Raw genomic sequence first — 23,405 nt, forward strand, 5'->3', positions numbered from 1 at the left:
TAAGATTAGCCAGTTTGGTTTAAAATCACTGTTCAATGTTCCAATACTCGCCCGCACTTGCCCAGTCACCGGCCGTCTGATCAGTGATAGCTACGCTCCAATGGTTTTCAAAGGCATTCGTTTTGCGAACGGAAATTATTTGTAACACACAATAACAAACATAACGGACTTATCTGCTTTGTGGTGGACATTCATTTAAGTATATGTCACTCACGTTTTGAAACCGATGAAATATCATCGCGGGTTGATGCGAGAAATTATGTGCTGACATCTCAATAGTAACCAAATACCTCGTTTATAGTACTGATGGCCATTATTTGCGAAATTTGAAAGCATTATAGATACACTGGTCAAAAAGAGAAATAAAAAAACAAAGTGTGATGTAAAGCTGCATTTTTGGTATGTTATTTGGGGTCCTTGAGGGAATGTAGGACTATATTTTGCAAGCAAAAAAATGGTGTGCTAACTTCGTAATTAAAAAAAAAAAGTAAAAAAATCAGACTTTTTTTGGTTTTTGCCGTTTTATTAAAAAACTATACATTTTTGGTCAAAAGTTGCTGTGTAATGTTGAAAGCGCATTAAATTCCAAACAGTTTGACATCTTTTTTATCAATGTCCGTCAAATATTTTTTGAGATATGAAGCGTCAAAAAAAAGAGCATTTTTCCCCTTTCTATGAAAATATTCGTTTTGTTAATATTTTGAGACAAATATCAGCAAAACAACCCAGGCTATTACATAAGTTGTAAAATAAAAATGTAGAAAATTTCACTAGCTTTCATTTAAGACCAAAAGAGTGCCAGTTATTTAAAAAAATAGGATTATATCATAAGTCTAGTATAACTGGATCATAAATAATCGGTGGATGGTAATGGCCAAATGGGATAGTTTACATATATTTACAGGAGGCGTAGCGGAGAACGAATTATTATTATTTGGCGGCTGTTCAAGTATTACTCAGACACATATTTGCGTATATCAAATCAACATTTATTTAGTAAGTTAAGTTTACGGTCAGAAAGACCTCAGGATCGCCGCTTGGCGGAAAAAAATATTTACGAGTAGAAAACCCTCATTAATTGAATCAGATTGTTCCGAAATTGTTCTTATACGGACTGGTTTTTAAAGCATATCACTGAGGGTCAATAACATCGATGCAATCTCACGAGCGTTGTCGTGGACGTGCCCGAATCATAGTATTCTCCGTTTAACGAAATATCAGTACATACATAGTATGTGTTGTATTGCACGCGCAGGTCTCTCACCGCCACGCAGGTGTAGTCGGACCATAACTCGATGGTATACACCACGTATACACGCTTGTACAAAAACTGAGGAACAGCTGTCTTTTTACGCTGTCATTACATTTGGCGAATCTTCTAGCCAACATGTTTGCCCTTACTGCGGTGGCTCGCCTCTGCCTTTCTATGTCCTCCTGGTCTTTTAAACTGGACAACAAGATGTGGCCAAGATATTTGACTTCGTGTACTCTCCGCAATTGATCTCCATCAAGCAAAAGAGGTGGTACATGTGTGGGCATACGTGCTGCCTCCATGAGCATAAATTCAGACTTGTCCGGATTGTATCTCATGTTATGCTGGCTGGCGTATCTCTCGCATTCTGCAAGTAACTTACGCATAGCTTTCACAGATGGTGCTAGTAGGACCATATCGTCTGCATATGCGATGTGATTTATCATTTGCCCATTGATGGAGCAGCCAACCTCGGTACTGGTCAAAGCCTGCGACAGCCCATCCATGTACACGCTGAAGAGAGCCGGAGACATACTGCCTCCTTGTCTCAGGCCACAGTTTAGCCCGCTGGCTGTGGACAGAGTTGACTTCCATTTTACTACGTTCTTCTGCTGGGAATACCACTTCTCCAGTATCTTAATAATTGGCGTGGGCGCTTTCCGTTCCCGTAGTTTATTCCACAGCAATTGATGGTCAAATACAACTCAAGTGGACTTTCTATCACTACAGGAGTTGTGCCATCAAGATGCAGAACCAGGACCCTCAAAAAGGAAAAAGTAAAATGTAACTAATTCTGTTTTATTTTTCTAATTTACTAAACTTCAAAATTTTACTGTATTTTATTTCTTCATTAGTATTAATAGTCAAATCGATGCAAAGTTAGCTTAGACAATTTTTTCAGATAAACGGATATCAAAGAAAGTAAGATCGAATAGATAGCACTTTCAACCTAAAACTTTTAGCGTAAACTATTTTACCTTAACCAATCTACCAGACTCTTGGCTTCTCTATTTATAATTTTTTTTTTGTTTACCAAAGTAACTATTCGTCTTACTGACCTTTATTTGCACTAAAACTAAAGCAAAATAAATTTTATACAATGTTATATTGCAATATATATCATATCATGAAGTACTTTGCAGATATTTGTCTAAAAATATTGGCAAAACGCTACATTTTATAAATGCGTCAAAAATTAACCTTTTTTGACGCTTCATATCTCAAAAAATATTTGACGGACATTGATAAAAAAGATGTCAAACTGTTTGAAATTTAATGCGCTTTCAACATTACAAAGCAACTTTTGACCAAAAACGCATAGTTTTTTAATAAAAAAATAAAAACCAAAAAAAGCCCGATTTTTTTACTTTTTTTTTTAAATTACTTAGTTAGCACACTTTTTTTTTTGCTTGCAAAATATAGTCTTACATTCCCCCAAGGACTCCAAATAACATACCAAAAATCCAGCTTTACATCACACTTTGTTTTTTTAGCCGATTTTCATGTAAGATTTGACCGGTGTAAGAGGGATATGTGTACTTGTGTAGATAAATAAATATTATTTTATAGAACATTATAACAGCAGTTCTCGAAAAGTTTGTACAAAAATTAAGGAAAAAGTTAAATTTGTTTTTATTATTCCTATTTTGTTACCAAGATTTCTTTGATGAATTGAGATTTTAGTAAGTTTTATTTCGTCATTAAGGTTCTCTAGTATCTATATTTTCTTAATTATAACAATTATCTTGTATATGTCTTACAAAAGTCGACTAATATTACTAAATGTTGGTAACAAAATAGGATCAATTAAAATTTGCTGACGTGGCTATGTACAAAGTTGACGGGAACTGCTCATTAGGAGCCTTACAGCACAGCACACCTCGGACACTGGCGATCAAGTATATGAAAGAGGCGCGTTCCTAGCTCACAGTCTAAGCTCGTGTAGGTGAACGCGTACCGTGCTTGTATGAGTGAGATATGACAGGTCGACTGTTCGCGGTTTTGACTGGTGGAGATAGTAACTGATGTGAGGTAACCGAGAGGGGGTGGGCGGCACTTTGAGCGGGGAGCGGGAGTGGCCACACTCTTTATTACACTGTGCTTACAGTCAGCTTGTATTAAGAGAGCCTTTATAAATTAATGTGGTGAAAATAAATAGGAACACAGCCAAGAATCGGGAACTCAAATTTGTGCACATCAAACTTCTAACATTCTCGTCTCTCATCAAGTTATATTCACTCACTAACCAAAGCATGAACTCATGCACTACGCTAAATTTGTTATAAGTGCAGTGGGGTACTTTTGAAAGTCACATACAAAATCACCATTATTTCTATCATATCAAAATTCCCCTTTCGAAATTACCCGAGCATTTCTGTGATTCGAAATTACCCCAATGCACCTTAGATCATATTTTTGCTGAAAGTATAAATAAATTAAATAATAACAGATGTAACAAGGGACCAAATGTTCATGTTATGAAAGTTTATCAAAACATTATATGTGTATAGCAAAAGACCAACAGATTAAACAACCAGTTTAGACTACGACTACTGTTATGATTATGATTATAGTAAACCAGTCTCAAATAAGGTATATAGCCACCTGCAATAATATCGTCACTACTTTTCAAAAATCTCGTATCTCACGCTGTTCCTCAAAGTTAAAACGCAGTAAGTCTATATGCATTCCATACATAATTACTACAATTTTCTTTTCATTGACAGACGAAGATACAAGTTTTTTTTAAAGTAGTGACGATATGTTACTCTTCTTAGTATCTGACCCTTTAGCACAACTTGTCGCGCGCGAGTTCATACATCAAGCGCGACTTCAAGTATAGACTCGCGCGCGACAAGGCAAATTGTGCTAGAGAGGCTGGTTTCAAAAGCGAGTAAGCGATGAGCTATCGGGCAATAGAAACGAACAAAAGATAGTCGCTCCCGTGTAAATAAAAGAGACGCGACGATAGCACGAGCGAATTAAGCCTGGCGTCCACTTACGCGGAATCGAGCCGCGTCGAATCGTGCCCTGCAAACATCCTACGGTGAATTCGATTCAACGCGTCGCCAATGGACCCATTTTTGTAATAAATGGAGAAGGAGAATTAATGAGATTAGATTCGGCAAGCTTATGTTAAAATGGATGTGTGGCGTGACAAGGATGGATAAGATAAAGAATGAGTATATAAGAGGAAGCCTGAAAGTTGCACCGATAGTAGAAAAAGTAAGAGCGAATCGTCTGGCATGGTATGGCTATGGGCATGTGATGCGAAGGGATGAAAGACATGTGACGAGAAAGGCATTGCGAATGAGTGTGGAAGGAAGTAACAGGAGAGGAAAACCGAGGAAAAGGTGGATGGATTGCGTGAAAGATGATATGAAGCGAAAGAAAGTGAATGATGAGATGACGGATGATAGGGAGGTATGGAAGCGGAAGACATGCTGCGCTGACCCCAAATGAATGGGATAAGGGCAGGCGAATGATGAGATTCGCAAGCCTAGTGGACGCCAGCCTTTATATTTCGTCGATGAGCGACGAACTATAAATCGCTCGTCTCTCGACCAGTGCCCAAGGTTGCAAGATCTACACGAAGCTAGTACCTAGTACTAGTTTTAAATGGTTTCGGGACGAAGTTACAAATTGTGGGATTTTCGGGGGTAGTTTTTACCTTTCTTGAGGGCGAGCAGTCTCGTCCTTCCGAGGGACTTGTCCCCATCTTTAGGATGCATTAATTGAAAAAAGAATAATTAATCACACATTTGTACCATACAAATAAACATAGAAACAACTTGATTTATGTATCATTTCGTACAGTCGACTTCAAATATATCGGAAATGAGATGCAAAAAGACATCTGAACATGTACTAAGGCGTGAGTGCACGCTCGCATTGAGCGTGCAGCGGGGCGGGGCGTGCGGCGTGCATGTCAAACAATTGAAGCTCATACAAGTGTCCTGAGTCGACGCTGCATAGGGTGCACGCGGAATAGGTCGTCCCGCTTCACGCCCCACCGAACCGAACGCTCCGAGCGTCCACTCAGTATTTACGTGGGCGTCGTGTCTTGCGTGGGCGTCGCCGTCGCGTCTCATACTTCCATATCGATAAGGTTTGATTTCGTATGCGTCGCATCGCCGTCGCCCACGCAAGCCACGGCGTTATACTAAATCCCTAAAATAGAGGTGTGTTTCGATATTTATGAGCACCTGGGTCGCTTATATGTATCTGAGGGCAACTGTATATTGTGACAGTGACATTTAATTTGAAAGCTAGCGATCTCAAGTCACTGTGACAACAAGGAAATGGCACAAAAATCCAATTTTGACGTTACATTGACAAACACTACAAAGATTGTTTCTATGAAAATCATTGGACCTAATTAAAACAGTGTCGTGGTATCAGGGTGACAACCAATCAAAAACTATAAATAAAAAGGGCCCATTTCTCGAAGTCGCTAAGGAATAATGATTGGCAACTTGGGTATTGACCTCGCACAGGATTTTTTTGAATAGGGATGACGACTACATAAAAAAATGGCATTCTGTTTAGTCCGTCAGTTAGATCGTCCAAAATTACTGAACACATATTTTTCGCTTTTTCTAATTCATGAAAAAATACAAAGATATAGAGCATCAAAGTTCGGGTGTGGGGGCTTGTGACGTCACTTCTAAGTAAAAATTGTACCTAGGCGTGACGTCACGCGAAACTTCAACGCACTGTACCGTCGTCATTTTTCGTTTACGAGAAAAAAGAAAAAATACGTGTCTAAAATTCTTCGATAATCTAACTGATGGACTAATTAGTTTTTTTTTGTCATCTCGCCTATTATAAATGGGTTTACTCATGACCACAGACTAGCCGGGGCGAAGACGTGGCTTATGATGCAGCGAGCTCGCCCCGAAGGTGCTTGTTCAGTGTTCACCCTTAATTTGCACAGGAATGCGAAATATCAGTATTTTATAAAGGACTTTTTTGCCATATTTCGTGCAGGTGAATACCAGGATAAACTCGAAATAAATTCCTTATTTATTTAAAAATATTTTAAGCGGGTTACTCACGTGTTAAGTCGATGTAACGTTCTTAGCACGTGAGTAACCCGCTTAAAATATTTTTAAACATGTTTGAGTCTCACGGGAGTTTTATAGTTAAAATTCCTTATTTATTACAATATGAAAATTATATTCTTTTAATCAAATTAATGCATCCTATTAGGTAAAAAATACATCAGCATTCCCTTCTCAACATAATACTGAATCTGCATAAAGTTGTCACGTGCCATAAAATATAACTTCGCTGTGAGCTTTAAACTATGCGAAAAGCAATTAAAACTATCGTGTTGCTTTATTTTAGGAAACATATTTTAACAGATTATTTTTCGCCAAAACAAAGATGTAGCGGATTGATGTATTAAATAAAGTATACAAGTACTCGTATATAAAAGCATGAAGTTTAAGGCCTGATTTAGACGGCGTGCGAACTCGAATGCAATTTCAGTTACATTAAATTGCGGGCTGTTGAGGTTACATATATAGTTTTGCACAACCATCATATACCGCCATGTAATAAAACTCGTATGCGAGTTTTCTTACCGTCTAAATGGGCCTTTAAGGGCATTTTCAGAATTTGGGTCCCCCCAATTAGCGTAAGTTGTTAACAAAAATTAACTCGCGCTTTTGTGACGACAATTATAAAATCTGTCCAAAAAAAATATTTTTTTTCACATTCTGAATGTAGATTTTTGCTTATAGTTTATGTAATTAACACAAAAACAATATTTTTATTGATTATTGAATTTCATGCTTAATTATGTCACAAAACTGACAGTGAGATAATTTTAGTTCACACTTTAGTAAAATAAATATAAAATGGTATATTGTATGAAATCACACTTTAGAAGAGTGGCACTGAAACTTGATTCATGTGCTCTGCCTACCCCTTTATGGGATACAGGCGTGATAGTATGTATGATTGTATGCACTCTTTAGTAAAATAAATATAAAATGGTATATTGTATGATTAAGCGTGCGATTATTTTAAACGTTGAACGCAGCGTGAAAAGCAAAGCGTTTGCCGCAAATTAAGTAAGGTACAGCGGGACAATTTCGACTGGGGGCAAGGCCAATAACTGATCCATTTTTTCCATGTTTTACAATGTTTTGCATTATTAATTAGAGTGTCCACTCGTTATATATGGCTCGCGTGTTCAGTGGATACACGTCGAACTCAACTTAATAGTGTAATAATGGAAAAAATGATCAGTTGTAATTGACCCCCAGTCGGGATTTGTCGCGCTGTACCTCAATTGCACATTTTCCGTAATCGCATGCGTTCAACATTATGTCTGTCGCATAAAGCAGCCGTGCGCTTGTACATCGCAGTAAACTGACATGGGGCCGGTTGCATCAAACCGCCTACCACCAGAATCAGAATCAGAATCAGAATCAGAATATTTATTGGTAAAAACAATTTTACATGTCAACATTCACCGTCATTTTTGACCACCATTCACCGCCATTTGTCATTTTTCATGTCAACCGTTAAAGCATTCGTTTAATTTTATTGTATGGGAAGTTCCATAGACGTCTGCTGCGTGACGATGTGTCTGGCAAATGTGGTTGATGCAACTGGCTCTTAGTCGTATATACCTTAACTTATGACTACGGCAAAGAAGGTAGTTGAACATTTTCAACAGGAAATCGTGCATTAATTTGGGTTCGGACTGAGCCCAGCCCTGCAAGCTAATGGTTCCATAGACGATTTCCTTCAATTAGACAAGAAAGGACAAACATAATTTTATTCTTGAGGGTGAACTGGTACTTTCCGACGTTGTAAGGGGCCCCACATCTAGCGTCTCGCGAGCGTAGCGTCGGGCCAACTGTACGGAAAGACTCAGGTTCTGCCAATACAGTTGGCCCGACGCTACGCTCGCGAAACGCTAGATGTGAGGGGTGGAGGGGGGCTAAAGGGCGACGAACAGCCGAGGGTCATCCTTTCCCTGGATATATTCTCTTTTGAGGTTCACCTGTATGGGCGATAGTTGTAAACGCGACGAAAACGTGAGCGATGTCCTTACGCATCTCCAAAGTGCTCGATGGTTCTCCATAAAGATCGAGTACGTTGAGGTAAGGCCTGAGTGGACGCTCGGAGCGGACGAGCATTCGGGCGGGCAACGGGGCGGGCTCGCACCGCGTGCACCCTACGCAGCATCGACTCAGGACACTTGTATAAGCTTCAATTGTTTGGAACGCAAGCCGCACGCCCCGCACCGGTGCACGCCCAATATACTGAGAGCAAGCCTGAACCCTATAGAGGATTTCTTTCAAGAGGGGAAGAGTAAGGGGGGGAAAATGATTACCCTTTTTCAGGCTAATCCTCCCAACAGCTTGGGAATCATACTGAGGCTTTCCGATGTTAATCTTTTGATCTTTGCAACTGCAAGATACCCACAGCCATAGAGAGTATTTCCCGAAAAGTATGTACATTTAGATCACGTCTCGCATTTTGATGATAATTGGTAGGCTGATAGAGTCCTTGATGCTGAGCAAGATCCACTAGGGTACCGAAAATGTACAAAAATCTCGTAACAAAAAAAGGAAGGTTTCATACAATTTACCTGGGACATTTTGGGAAACCTAATCTTACTCAGCATCATGGACTCTATCAGCCTATCCAATTTTATCAAAATCGGAGACGTGATCGTGAGGGGTAAGAGAAAATAAGGGAAAAGGACAGTTACCTTTCTTGAGGCTGAGCTGGTTCTCGCCTCCGGCCTGGAAGTCGTAGAGAGCCACGAACAGCTGAGGGTCGTCCTCCTCGTGATGTGCGAGGAGGTTCTCTTTGGACGTCCATCTGTAAAGGTACAATTAAAAATATATTAATGGATCAATATTGAGATAAGCATGTTCAGATGACAAGCATTTCAACGCTCGTTGAACGCGCGCTCCAATTTGTACAGTAACAGGGGCGGCTCACTCCGCGATTCTATCGCCGCGCTGCAAATACATGTCGGCGGCCGCGAGTTCGAGGCCCATTCATTGGACCACCTTCGCGCAGCGCAATAAAATTCAATGTCGGCTGCTCGTGAATGTCGGCATTTTGTAAACATCAAAGGAGTGAGTCTTCTTTACTTGTACTGTTATATATTCTGTGATAGTGTTCACATGGCACGCGTTAAACGCACGTTGCCGCGACTGACTCGGTTCAGAGCGTAGAGTTCTTACATTTATCGAAAATGGGCTGATGAATGATTGCTATGAACAATCGATACTTGACATTTTTCCGTGTCATGTCAGGCCTACGTCACTCAGTACGTTAAGTTACCTAACCGCTAGAAGTTGCCTCGAGGTAACAAGTGGCCGAGAGGCACCCCGCGCCCGCCTGTGTAGTCGCGTGGCGTGACTATTCTTCTGAGTTCGTAGTACCTAACTTATTAGTGTTAGTTAAATAAAGCGTAGGTATTTGTCGTTTTGCGGGCAAGTGAAGGATCTGTTACGTTAGTAACTTATTAATAATCTGTGGTCATGTAATTACGAACTTATAGACGAAACAAAAATCCTATGTACAGTCTACTACAAAGAGATGTATTCACTTTTCCACCTTACTACATTGTAATAACTTTTCTTTGTCAAAATCGGTAAACGGAGCATTTCATGAAATATTCTACTGTTGATTCGCACAAACGCGAATTTTATTAAAATTGGCTAGTGTAAGAGGATATTTCTCCAAGGCATTGTGCAAAAAATATGTACAGAAAAATGTTCGCCTGCTTTAGGCACTGGTCCCACCACGAGCTAGTAAACTATGAGCTATCGTATCGGCTATAAAAACGAACAAAAGATAATCACTCCCGCGTAAATAAAAGAGACACGGCGAGGTTTATAGTTACACGCCCAGTGGTGAGCTATCAATATCGCCGTGTCTCTTTTATTTGCATGGGAGTAGGAGTAGTTTATCTTTTGTTCGTTTTTAGGGTACCGTAGTCAACTAGGAACCCTTATAGTTTCGCCATGTCTGTCTGTCCGTCCGTCCGTCCGTCCGTCCGTCCGTCCGTCCGTCCGTCCGCGGATAATCTCAGTAACCGTTAGCACTAGAAAGCTGAATTTTGGTACCAATATGTATATCAATCACGCAAAGTGCAAAAATAAAAAATGGAAAAAAATGTTTTATTAGGGTACCCCCCCACATGTAAAGGGGGGGCAGATTTTTTTTTTTCATTCCAACCCCAACGTGTGATATATTGTTGGATAGGTATTTAAAAATGAGTAAGGGTTTACTAAGATCGTTTTTTGATAATATTTATATTTTCGGAAATAATCGCTCCTAAAGGAAAAAAAAGTGCGTCCCCCCCCCTCTAACTTTTGAACCATATGTTTAAAAAATATGAAAAAAATCACAATAGTAGAACTTTATAAAGACTTTCTAGGAAAATTGTTTTGAACTTGATAGGTTCAGTAGTTTTTGAGAAAAATACGGAAAACTACGGAACCCTACACTGAGCGTGGCCCGACACGCTCTTGGCAGGGTTTTTATAGCCTATAGCTCATAGCTTACTAGCTCGCGGTGGGGCCAGTGCCTTACACGGCGAAAAACAATTCACCACACACAAAATGCGTTCGTATGGGACAGCCAATGGCCTGCTCCAAAAACGTATCTAATAGTATTACTTCGAAGGGCTTCATATAATAAAATTTCTAACATACATTAATATTAGTAAAACCTGGCTTCCATTAGGTTACCTAATGCAATCTTTCAATTTGCCAACGTTATGCGCATTATGCAACTAACGTACAGCGCCTTTACCTAAAGCAATTTTTCAATTTATTATAATAGAAGCTCGTGGAATTCTTCATTTTAATATGATCCAGCGCACCCACTATATTCCCATCTTTATACACGGTTTATTATTATGTTACTACTCTAGATATTAATCTTTGGGATGTTGGTATCCACAAGGATGGACGAGTGGATTTACGAGTATATAAAGAATATGTATATATGTGTCTTAGTTAGACCTAAAAGCGGCAAATTTGGCGAGGAATGTGACGTTTCATCGAGTGTCCAAGTCCACAGGTACCCATCAGTTGTCTCAAGCATCGCCTCTCGCTCGCACTCGTGACGCGCGTCGCGCCCTCTCGCTCATACCTGTTGGCGGTGTCGAGCGGCTGCGGGGTGGCGGGGGCGGTCTCTCCGTCGGGCAGGTCCGGGATGTGCGGCAGCGGCCGGCTCTGCAGCAGCGCTTCTGGAAGACGAGAGAAAATTGGTACAGCATAATCCACAATCATATGACATCGGCCTGGCCCTGCGGGTAGTGAATGAAAATTTGAGGAATCTCACTTGTATCTTATGTCTAAAGAGCGTGTCACATATTTTTTCATCACACTCGCTCGTAAACCATACGTAATGAGCTATTTTACCGCCCTAGGGAGGTAAAGTAAATACTTGGGTGGGGCCTTCCACGACTTATCAAAAATTACAAGGTGGCGGACGAATGTTCGAAACGTCAGAGTAGGTATTTCTATACATTTAGTTTAAAATTTGGTTATTACTTCGCGAGTGTGAACTCGAGTTATTAAAGTCCCCCGCCTTCGGCGTCGGGCTTCAAACAGCCTCTCGTTCGTAATCTTTCACTTACTTTGGCCCATAACATATTATTGATGTTGACTATACTTAAAAAAGTAAGCATTATTATACCCTAATTCCAAGCATTGATTGTCCCACTTGGATCGGAACCGGGTTAAATTTATCCCCAAGCGACCTCTTTCTATCACTGCAAGGCTATTTGCATTACAATATGAAGCCTAGAAGCCTACAAACCTATTTCCCGATACAGAGTTAAGCCAAATTGCGAATGATAAACTTTTATTTAACTGGAAATGTTTCTGTGTAAGTAATAGTACATTACATCAGAGGCCGGGAAAATGAGGATTTCCGGGCAAGTGGGTATATACGGATAGGGATACGAGGCCGGGAATCCGTTTTCACGCCGAGGCATGTATAGTGCTTTTCTCAAACATACAATGAAATAAAAAAAAATGCTCTAAAGGACAATATTTTATAAAAAAAAGTTACTTTGCAGGCCTAGGCCTGAAAAATAATATGAAATCCCTTTACAGTCCTCTCGAGTTGTTGCGCCCAAAAAGCGATACTTCCCAGCCCATTTTAAGGAACGTAAAGACAATATTTCATTGCATGTTTGAGAAAATTACTTTTTCAGTACAGATGGTGTTTTTTTTTACGCACTAGTGCGAGAAGTGGTTCATTATATGCCAGGTCGAAACTTCGGAGGCTCATCTGTACTGAAAAACGTCGTACGATACACGTGCGAAAAGGAAATTCGTAACTCGTGTCGATTTAAAACACTCCCTTCGGTCGTGTTTTAATCTATCGCCACTCGTTTCGGACTTCCTTTTTTACGCACTTGTATCGTAATGTACTATTTAACCCCCGACGCAAAAACGACGGGGTGTTTTAAGTTTGACGTGTCTGTCTCTTTGTGTGTGTGTCTGTCTGTGGGATCATAGCTCCCGAACGGATGAACCGATTTAGATTTTTATGGCTAATAGAACGCGGTGTCAATGAGACAGGGTTCTAGAGTGACCTAAGGATTCAAATTGGTTGACCGTGCATAACATGAAGTGCGCTAATTAAAATCGCCGTCAATAGAAATTGTCAACAATGTAAACAAACTATTATACAAAATATCAATGTTTTAGCACAATTTTATTATTTTTAAGGGTGAGGATCATAGTGTGAGATGAATTGATGAGTTAGAATGGAAATTAAAGACATTTTGACTACAAGGTTTGTTTACATTGTTCACAAATTCTATTGACGGCGACTTTAAATCTCTTAGGGCCACTTGCACCAACGAATATAGAGGGTTAACCCGGGGGTTTACTCACCATTTTATATGGAGTTTGACAGATGACAGCCCACTAACCCTGAGTTAAGTGGTTGGTGCAAGTGGGCCTTAATATTCGACATTGGCAGTAGACTCGTTGATTTCGCCGCCTTAAGATGCGTGAGCGAACTATATTAGCTGATCGAATGATGATACTAAATTCCATTTAAAACCTACGGCCTTGCCAATGCAAACTGCAGCACATCCTACGATTACGAACTAAGGCAATCAATAGTTTCCGTTATCCATGCTAATATTATAAATGGGAAACCGTGTGTCTGTTTGTTTGTCAGTCTTTCACGGCAAATCCACAGTATAATAAAGAGTACTATCGTACAGTATGGCCACTACCGCTTCCCGCTGAAAGTGCCGCCCACCCCTTCTCCTCCTGTCAAAAACGCGAACAGTCGACCTGTATAATTTCACTCATACAAGCATAGTACGCCTTCACCTACACGAGCTTGGACTGTGTGCTAGGAACGCGCCTCTTTCATATTTTCGCGAGTGTCCGAGGTGTGGCAAAACGGAGCTATAGTGCGCGGAAAACTTTTAGACCATAAGGCCTTACCTGCGCAGAAGTGATTTTTCTTATTAGTTTTTTTGATCGTATGTGTCCTATGCGCGAACTTGTCCCCACCACCGCGCCTAATGGTCTACCCCCTTATTCATAAAATTACTCTAAAGTTATCAAGCCTATAAAGTTTGTTTGTCCCTTTTCGACGTATTGGTGTGATAGAAAAGGACGAGCCTTATCGGCTTGATAAATTTAGAGTGCGTTTATGAATAAGGGGGTACAAGTTTGTGCGCACTATACGCAATGCAGTGATTTTAACTGGAGATAGTTGAAGGTATGGAGAGTAACATAGGCTACTTTTTGTCTCTTTCTAACCCCTCGCATCCTTAAAATGGGGGGTGGAAGTTTGTATGAAGCATTCCACAATTTTCGAATTTAACGGCTCAGCCACGACATTGGTCTAAGCGCGACAGCGGTGAGCGGCGGCCATACATTGGAGCGAGACACAGCGATGGGACTTTTTATTCGCACGTATGGCTGCCGCTCACCGCTGACGCTCTTAGACCAATGTCGTGGCTGGGCAGTAAAGCCGCGGGCAAAAGCTAGTAATTAATATACCGCTTAAATATTCTATCTCGATTATCGTGAATACTGGTGCATTTTAATTATATACAATAATTAATCCTAGAGGCTTATATGTAGGTAAAGGCTTCAATATATTGTATAATATATATTGACAGCAATTAATGTTGTAAACGAATATATAATAGGCGAGACGACTAAAAAAACTAATTGAGTCCGTCAGTTAGACCATCAATAAATTTTGGACACTTTTTTTTTGTCGTAAACGATAAATTACGACGGTACAGTGTGTTGAAGTTTCGCGTGACGTCACGCCTAGGTACAATTTTTACCCAAAAGTGACTTCACAAGCCCCCACTCCGCAACTTTCATGCCCTGTCCCTTTGTATTTTTTCATTAATAAGATAAAGCGAAAAATATGTGTTCAGTATTTTTAGACGTTCTAAGTGACGGACTAAACAGAACGCCATTTTTTATGTAGTCGTCATCTCTAAGGGGTTAAAGGCACGCGGACTGTGATTAAATGCTCCATCGAAAAACATTATCTTACAGTTCTTATGGTTAAAGCTGTTTGATATCAATTTCTAGATAAAATGTAATAAATTATGTGAAAACAACCTTCGTTTCAATGTTAGGTGCTATCAAAATCTATCATTATTTGTTAACGTATTTGACATATCTATTGTACTTTATTTTTCACATATGTGATGTTATTTTGATTTCTATTATCCTTTTGTTGGTTTTTGAGTATAATAGACGATTGTGTCGATAATAATTAGGCAAGTACTATTTCGGGTATGAAAAAATACAATAGGTTAAGAAACAAACATTTTCACATCAAAAATTAAATCGTAAACATATCAGCTTATCACGATTCTAATATTTAATGTTTGAGGAAGAGTGTAGCGGAAAAATTTGGTTTAATTATCATCATTTGCTTGCCCCTTTGGGGTTGGCACAGCCAAAGACATATATAACTCCGTATAGACAGATAAATTATTATTATTAAATCATTTATTTCAGGCAACTTTAGTCCATAGGTACACATATTCACAAAAGAAAAGAAAGAAAGAAAAGAAAATTACAATGAAAACTTAGGTACTTATATCAAATTAAATTAAATTAAATCAAGGATATACATTTAAAACAATTTCAATGTGCACTGATACATCAAATAATTCGATAACTAACTAAAGTCTAAGAAAAAAACGTACATCAGTATCATACAGAAAAAGGTACGGTGACCTAGATGGCATTACACCTTTGGGGTACGCTCAGCTAGATGGCGCTAAAATTAATATTTTGACATTTTAGCACATATCAAGCTAAGAATATGGGCCAAATTGTCAAAACGGAGGTTCAAAAGTTTTAAGCCTGTGTCAAGAGATGGCAGTCTATGCACTGTGATTACACATTTTACTTCGACAGTAACTCTCTATAATACTCGATCCTCTTTGGCACAGCATGCCTATTTCTTCCATGTCTCTCTATGTTGCATTAAAAATAAATACTACTTTGCACAGTACTACGAGAAAATAGTACCATATTGTTTTTATACCTCGTCAGTGGCAAACAGGTATGCGGCCTGCTTGATGGAAAGCGGTCACCGTAACCTATGGACGCCTGCAACACAAGGGGTGTCACATGCGCGTTGCCGACCCATTAGAAACTTGTAAACTCTTTTTTTAAGAACCCCATATTGTAGTTCATCGGGAATACCTCGGCAGGGAGCTCATTCCACAGCCGGAGCGTCCGCGGGAGCGGGAGCGCACGGTGCGCGACCATTTAGGACCATATTAATGTGGAATGACTTTTTTAACTACTTACATTTGCAGGGGGAGTAAAGCATAAGAAAATGGATTTGGGTGAATCAACTTTTCTTTGCCAGCAAAATTACGCATACTTCGACTACATGTCGTCAGAAAACTTAATTTGTATTTAGTGTAATTAGTTTATACTTATTATATTAAAAACAGATATACAAGCTATGCAATACATCATGTTTTTATAGGATTTGCTATTTTATTACTTTATTTCGAGCAGTGACCCAGTGGACATAATAGCTGTCCCTCACTTTTGTATGAAAAAAGTGTCTCTTCCACTGGGTCACATATAGATTTAATTGTAAATGTTTTTTTTAATTATTGCCTTAATGTAAAATAAAAATAAGGATCTTTATTCACGATGGCCAGGTTAAAACTCACAAAAGTAGAGCTAATAATAAGTATGGGCAATTCTTGCAAAAAGCAAGAAAAAGTTGATTCACCCATTTAGACAATCGTACAGTTTCGGTTTTTTCTTGACAATACCGACAGACGCGGCAAAGGACTTACTTGTGTATGCTTAGTAACATAATATTCCTCTAATTAATCCCATTATACATATGTAATTGAGTATTGCAGTGCAGTATTATCTGACATTGTTCGTGAGCATGTCGGGACGGGAGCCGTCAATCAAATTCCCACAAAATTAGCGTATGCTACTCAATCCCCACCTGTACATGTAACTCATGTAAGTATGTAATTCGCGATCAATACCCTATTGTTGCAACTGTGTCCGTGGTGTTATAGTGTATGTATTTAGATTATAAGTACCACAAATATAGGACATGACGGACGATTTGTATTGAATACTGTCGCAAGTTCTTAAACACACACATCCGCATTATGTAGATGGACTCTCCTATTGCGCTATTGGGTGATATGCATTTTATTAAAGTTAAAAATTTCATTTTCTGTCTCCCCCTCAAATTGTTCTCTGGTACTAAAAAAACAACGTAATTTTTTTTCAGAATTTTTCGTTACATTTTAGGGGTCGCCATCACACGTTTAAATTTTGATTACTCATACAAAATGTTTTTTTTTTTACATGCGAGCGACTCGAGAGTCGTGTCATCAGTCATCACGCACGCACACAACAACAAATGTATGTTCAATATGCTAACAACTGCAACATGTCCGCCGGCGGCTTGTCCGCTCTCTAGTATATTATATGTTCTGAGATAAGTATCCTTACCAGCACGGGAAGCATGGTCGCGCGATAGACGACAAAATAGCAGGCCTTCCCTATCGCACTATTTGTAAGTGCGATAGGGACGGCTTGATATTTTATCATCTATCGCGCGACCATGCTTCCCGTGCTGGAGATAAGGTCACTACGGGTAAGTGTGTCATAAAAAAATCTTTTCCCCTCACTAGCTCGGAAAGACGTGTTTTGTCCTTTAATACCAGCGGGTAAAAACGCATTTTATCTAAAGGAGGATAAAGTAATTTGACCTTGAATATAGTCATTTTTTCTGCTTTAAAATTGATAAAAGTGACTGAATCTAGTGATGACGATGATTTACCAGCTGTGGAACTACTGGAAGCAGTGATAAACGCGTTTTTTGCGTTGTACTTTCCTCGCTATAGTGAGGGGAAATGTTTTGTGTTACACTCGGGTGCAAATGTATCTTACTTCTCGTGTGTTAAAAAACTCGCAAGTTCAGGATTCTATTCTCGAACCACTCGCTTCGCTCGTGGTTCAACTATAGGATTCTTTCACTTGATCGTTTTCCAATTCCACACTCGGCGTTAAAATACAACTTTGCACCATTGTATAACAAATAATTATTAATTTCTTGAAAAATTCACGAAACTTTTACGGGATTTAAATTTATGAAATGGAAAGTTTCCATCCATACAATTGTCCGTACAAAGTATGGAAAGTTTCCGAAGTTTTCCTGTGTGAAAATTTCAGAATTTTGGAAACTTTCCGTCGGCACATCAGTAGCTAAAATGATTAAATACTAGCTTTTGCCCGCGGCTTCGCTCGCGTTAAATTCGAAAATTGTGGAATGCTCCATACAAACTTCCACCCCTCATTTTAGGGAAGTGGGGGGTTAGAAAGAGACAAAAAGTAGTCTATGTCTATGTCACTCTCGATCCCTTCAACTATCTCCAGATAAAAAACCACGTCATTCCTTTACTCCGCTTTGCCTTGAAAAACGGACAAACAAACAGACACACACACTTTCCCATGTATAATATGTTTATATAAATTTAAGCGTGCACTCAGGCCTTGCACTAAGAAGAATAGAAGAGTTGCTATATCTCATAAAGAAGCAACAATCATCTACATTATTTTATTTCAATCATTTACAGTTTTCACGAAAATGAAGTTGATATTTTAAAGCCCCATTTTTATGCCGGGTTTTCTAACCTACTTCTCTAAACACACCTTGTTAGTTTTCCTCATTTTCAAGAATCTATTGAATATTTCGCATAAGTATACATATAAAGTTTATATCACATTTTTTATTATTATCATAAATGGGCTAACTCTTGGCCACAGACTAGCCAAAGGCAAAGACGTCGCCTACGGTGGAGTGAGCTTACCAAGAAGATTAATTTTATGAATAAATGAATATGAATATGATGCCTGTTCTCTTCACCCTAGATTTGAAGGTTGCCGGGTTATATGTTGGGAAACTTATATGAAAACAGGCAGTATCAAACTAATTAGTTATTTTTACGAACCGTGTGAGTAATCATATCTTTATACCCAACATCTGCGGGAGAGGACGAAAAAAGCGCCATACCCCGATTTAGATCACATCTGCACACTTCACACCATTTCCACACTTATATTTATAATGCTAAGGTTTAATATTACATATTACAGCTGTACGTTCGTTTAAAAAAATAACGATATGGACACAGTGTCAAATAATATGTATACATATCTTAACATATGGGCAATAAGGTCGTGTATCCATAATTTTGACAATTTATCCGTATGGATATTTTCAGGCAGATTAGGTGTCACGTTAGTACCTACTTCTGTACAAGAAAGTTTGAAACCTATATTCTTGGTCGGATACGATTCAAATTGGTATAAGCTTTCAAGTAATCTCTTTCGGTGTAAAATGCCGTATGTGAGTTTAGAAGTGATATGGAGAGCGACTTTTTATTTAAGCGCGTAAAAGTGTGTCATGTCGAGAAATAGACATTTGTAAGACAATGCTTGATTAATGCCCGAAACTAAGGTAATTAACAGTAGGTAAGTACTAAATATGGACATTCTATACGTTTTAAACTTGGGATATTAAGTTTCCGTGAATGATGAGATGACGATGATAGAGATGTGTGGAAGAGGAAGACATGCTGCGCCGACCCCAAGTGACTGGGATAAGGGCAGGAGAATGATGAATGATGATGATTGAGTTTCCACGTCTTGAAAGTTAGATAAAAGCTGACCAGAATATATGATTATTGTCAGGAGGGCGCTGTTATTCCGATGTATGTTTTTAGCATAATTATTTACATACATGTTTTATAAGACTGTTTGTTTCTCAATAAATTAAAAAAACCGGCCAAGTGCGAGTCGGACTCGCGCACCGAGGGTTCCGTACAAACCTGCAAGGTTTACAAAGTTCGTTCATTACGACAATCGAGTCATAACTATGGTATTTTTATTGCAAAATGAAATTCATAACATAAAAAAAGTAATAAGTTTATATTTATTAAAAAATATATATTTTGTAATGTAACTAAAAATTTAAGGTTTTCGGAATTTTTCCTTTATGTGTGCTATAAAACGTTGCTTCATGCCAAATTTCAAGATTCTAGGTCGACTGGAAGTACCCTTTAGGTTTTGATTCCCTTGCGAGTACTTGCGAGTTTCAAAATATGCAGCTTAAATTGCTGTTTCTTTTGATTGCGTTGACATAGAAGTTTGATTTTGTTACAGCTTAAAGGTATTATAGACCTGAGTATTTGGTATGAATTTCAATTTAATACCTCTACGCGTTTATGAGGAAATGGGTAGTAAGGTTAAAATTATTAAAAAAAAATATATTATGTGATGTAACTAAAAATTTATGGTTTTCGTAATTTTTCCTTTATCTATGCTATAAGACGTTGCTTCGTACCAAATTTCAAGATTCTGAGTTCACGGGAAGCACCCTGTAGGTTTTGATTCCCTTGCAAGTGTCGAAAATTTGCGGCATAAACGGCTGTATCTTTTGATTGCGTTGGCTTAGAAGTTTGATTTTTTCACAGCTTCAAGGGACAGTAGACCTGAGTAATTGATATAAATTTCAGCTTCATACCTCCACGCGTTCCTGAGAAAAAGGGTCTTGACAGACGGACGGACGGACGGACAGACGGACAACAAAGTGATCCTATAAGGGTTCCGTTTTTTGTGTGTGTGTGGATTGAGTGAGCACCTTCCGAAAATAAAAAAAAATATGCTGATCATTTAGTAAAAGTTCTAAAACAATTGTAAAACGAATCTCTGAATTTGTAAAAAGATAAATCAAAAGATACAGCCATTAACAGGTGCTCACTCAGTTCTCACAAACTACCAACGAAAACAGTGAATATATTCATTTAACATATAATATTTATATACTAACATTTAGTAAAAAATAGGCCAACCTACCTCTATAAATATTAGATCACCTAGTGACGTATTAAATTTTTTACAAATAGTTTCTTATGCTCACTCAATCCACACACTTTTGAAAAGCCGAATTTTGATGAAAAACATAAGATTTAGACCTGGGATTTAGAAATGGGAATTTGTAAAATACAAAACGAACCACTAACGTGTCAGGTTTTTTTATAATAAATTTTTGTAAGTGCTCACTCAGTCCACACGTTTTGAGAAAGTTAAAAATGTAAATATCTTACGATTTGTAGCACCTAAGACACTCGAAAGTACTTCAACATTTAGTAAAAATTTTTACTAAATATCCACCATCTAATATTTTATATTCGTTGTCTGGTTTTAAAGATATTCAGACATAACTTTTCTCATACAAATGTATCAAGTAGGGTGACCACACTATATCGGCTCCTGATTTTCCCCACCTTCCCATTGTCATATTGAGCTTGGGGAGTTTCGTTCAATTTTGATAATAGTTTACCGGATTTGTAAGTGGGAGCGAGAAAAGAATAACTATTTCTCGCTCCCACTTACAAATCCGGTACGCTCATCTGTTAGCGCGATTAGATTACCAGGTTCTGGTTTCTTACTAGTGAAGTATTATATTCTTTGTTTCTTACCAATTATTATTCATGTCCTTTTTAATGCATGCATGTCGATATGGTTATTATCCTGACGTCGATAAAAATTACACAATACACATCATCACTAGGCCAAGAACATAACCTAAAAACAGTTTGCAGATGGAGAATTAATATGGTATTAGTTTAATATTATCAAAATTGAACGAACGAAACTCCCCAATCTCAATATGACAATGGGAAGGTGGGGAAAATCAGGAGCCGACATAGTGTGGTCACCCTACTTGATACATTTGTATGAGAAAAGTTATGTCTGAATATCTTTAAAACCAGATAACGAATATAAAATATTAGATGGTGGATATTTAGTAAAAAGTTTTACTAAATGTTGAAGTACTTTCGAGTGTCTTAGGTGCTACAAATCGTAAGATATTTACATTTTTAACTTTCTCAAAACGTGTGGACTGAGTGAGCACTTACAAAAATTTATTATAAAAAAACCTGACACGTTAGTGGTTCGTTTTGTATTTTACAAATTCCCATTTCACTTTTACTAAACTATACACATATAATAGCGGTCTAAATCTTATGTTTTTCATCAAAATTCGGCTTTTCAAAAGTGTGTGGATTGAGTGAGCATAAGAAACTATTTGTAAAAAATTTAATACGTCACTAGGTGATCTAATATTTATAGAGGTAGGTTGGCCTATTTTTTACTAAATGTTAGTATATAAATATTATATGTTAAATGAATATATTCACTGTTTTCGTTGGTAGTTTGTGAGAACTGAGTGAGCACATGTTAATGGCTGTATCTTTTGATTTATCTTTTTACAAATTCAGAGATTCGTTTTACAATTGTTTTAGAACTTTTACTAAATGATCAGCATATTTTTTTTTATTTTCGGAAGGTGCTCACTCAATCCACACACACACCGTTTTTTCCTTTTGAGGTACGGAACCCTAAAAAAATGTATGGAGTGACAGAGGTATGAAGAAAATAGTTCTAATGAAATTCCGCAACATGGCGCGTAGTCAGAAAACAGAAGAGGCAAAATGATTGGTCACTTGATACGACATGATACCTTCTTTAAAAATATCCTAGAAGGAAAGGTGAAAGGAAGAAGAGGGCGCGGAAGACCCAGGAGGAGTTTTGTTGACCAACTCAAGGAGAAGGCCGGTGTCATGTCGTATCAAGAACTAAAGAGGAAAGCGGAGAATATATAGGGAAATATGGCGCATACTCCACCGACAAGAGCTACATTAGCTCTTAAATAAGAAGAAGAAGGCGCGTAGTCATATATTTTTGGTCAGGCTTGACTTCTTTTAGTATAACTATAGAAGTCTGCACACGCGCTCTAATAGTGCACCCACACTGGGGTTGTCAAAAATGTTATATAAAATGGGAGAGGGAACGTTATATAACATTAATAACAGCCAGTGTGGGAGCACCATAACGTCCATAACACTTTGACGAAAAAGGCCGATTCTGATAGTTGAGAGCACGAAGGAATAAATAAATAATAAATAAAATATTATAGGACATTCTTACACAGATTGACTGAGTCCCACGGTAAGCTCAAGAAGGCTTGTGTTGTTGGTACTCAGACAACGATATATATAATATACAAATTAGAGATGGGCCGAATATGGACTTTGCCGAATACGAATATTCGGCCGAACATTCGGTTCAGCTCTTACCCAACCGAACATTCAGCCGAATATTCGGTTCAGCTCTTACCGAACCGAACATTCGGCCGAATATTCGGTTACGCCATATTTAGAAAGCGGATGTTAACAAAAAACTATTAAATGATTGATAATGGTTACATATGTTACTAGAACTACATATTTATGTTATTACGATTTAGTGAATTTAACTAAAACTTAGTTAAAACAACTCTAAACTCTTCCAACTCTTAAACTACGGTTTTTACAACTTTGTATTTGTATTTTGACGCATAGGCAATTATTTCCTTCTACTAGTTCCTTAGAAAGCTACTAAAATAGGAGCTTATTATCCAAAGGAATACGTAAGATCTTCATTATTTTTTTACTTTGTTTATTCGGTAAATATTCGGCAAAGCAACGGAATTATTCGGCCGAATACGAACATTGAAAAACTTGCCGAATATGCCGAATACCGAA

At 38.3% G+C, this 23,405-nt stretch overlaps 1 protein-coding gene across 1 annotated transcript in view; it reads right to left on the minus strand.

The window, feature by feature from the left end:
* LOC125240789 (tyrosine-protein kinase Abl) overlaps positions 1-23,405 on the minus strand; it is a 132,016-nt gene that overhangs the window by 47,239 nt on the left and 61,372 nt on the right. The window contains exons 2-4 of the mRNA XM_048148867.1: positions 11,393-11,489; positions 8,988-9,100; positions 4,923-4,970 (exon numbers count right to left, since the gene is read on the minus strand). Of these exons, the coding sequence (XP_048004824.1) occupies positions 4,923-4,970; positions 8,988-9,100; positions 11,393-11,489 (258 nt within the window). The remainder of the gene's footprint in view (positions 1-4,922; positions 4,971-8,987; positions 9,101-11,392; positions 11,490-23,405) is intronic.

Source organism: Leguminivora glycinivorella, chromosome Z, assembly GCF_023078275.1.
Source record: "Leguminivora glycinivorella isolate SPB_JAAS2020 chromosome Z, LegGlyc_1.1, whole genome shotgun sequence".
Taxonomy (NCBI): Eukaryota; Metazoa; Arthropoda; class Insecta; order Lepidoptera; family Tortricidae; genus Leguminivora; species Leguminivora glycinivorella.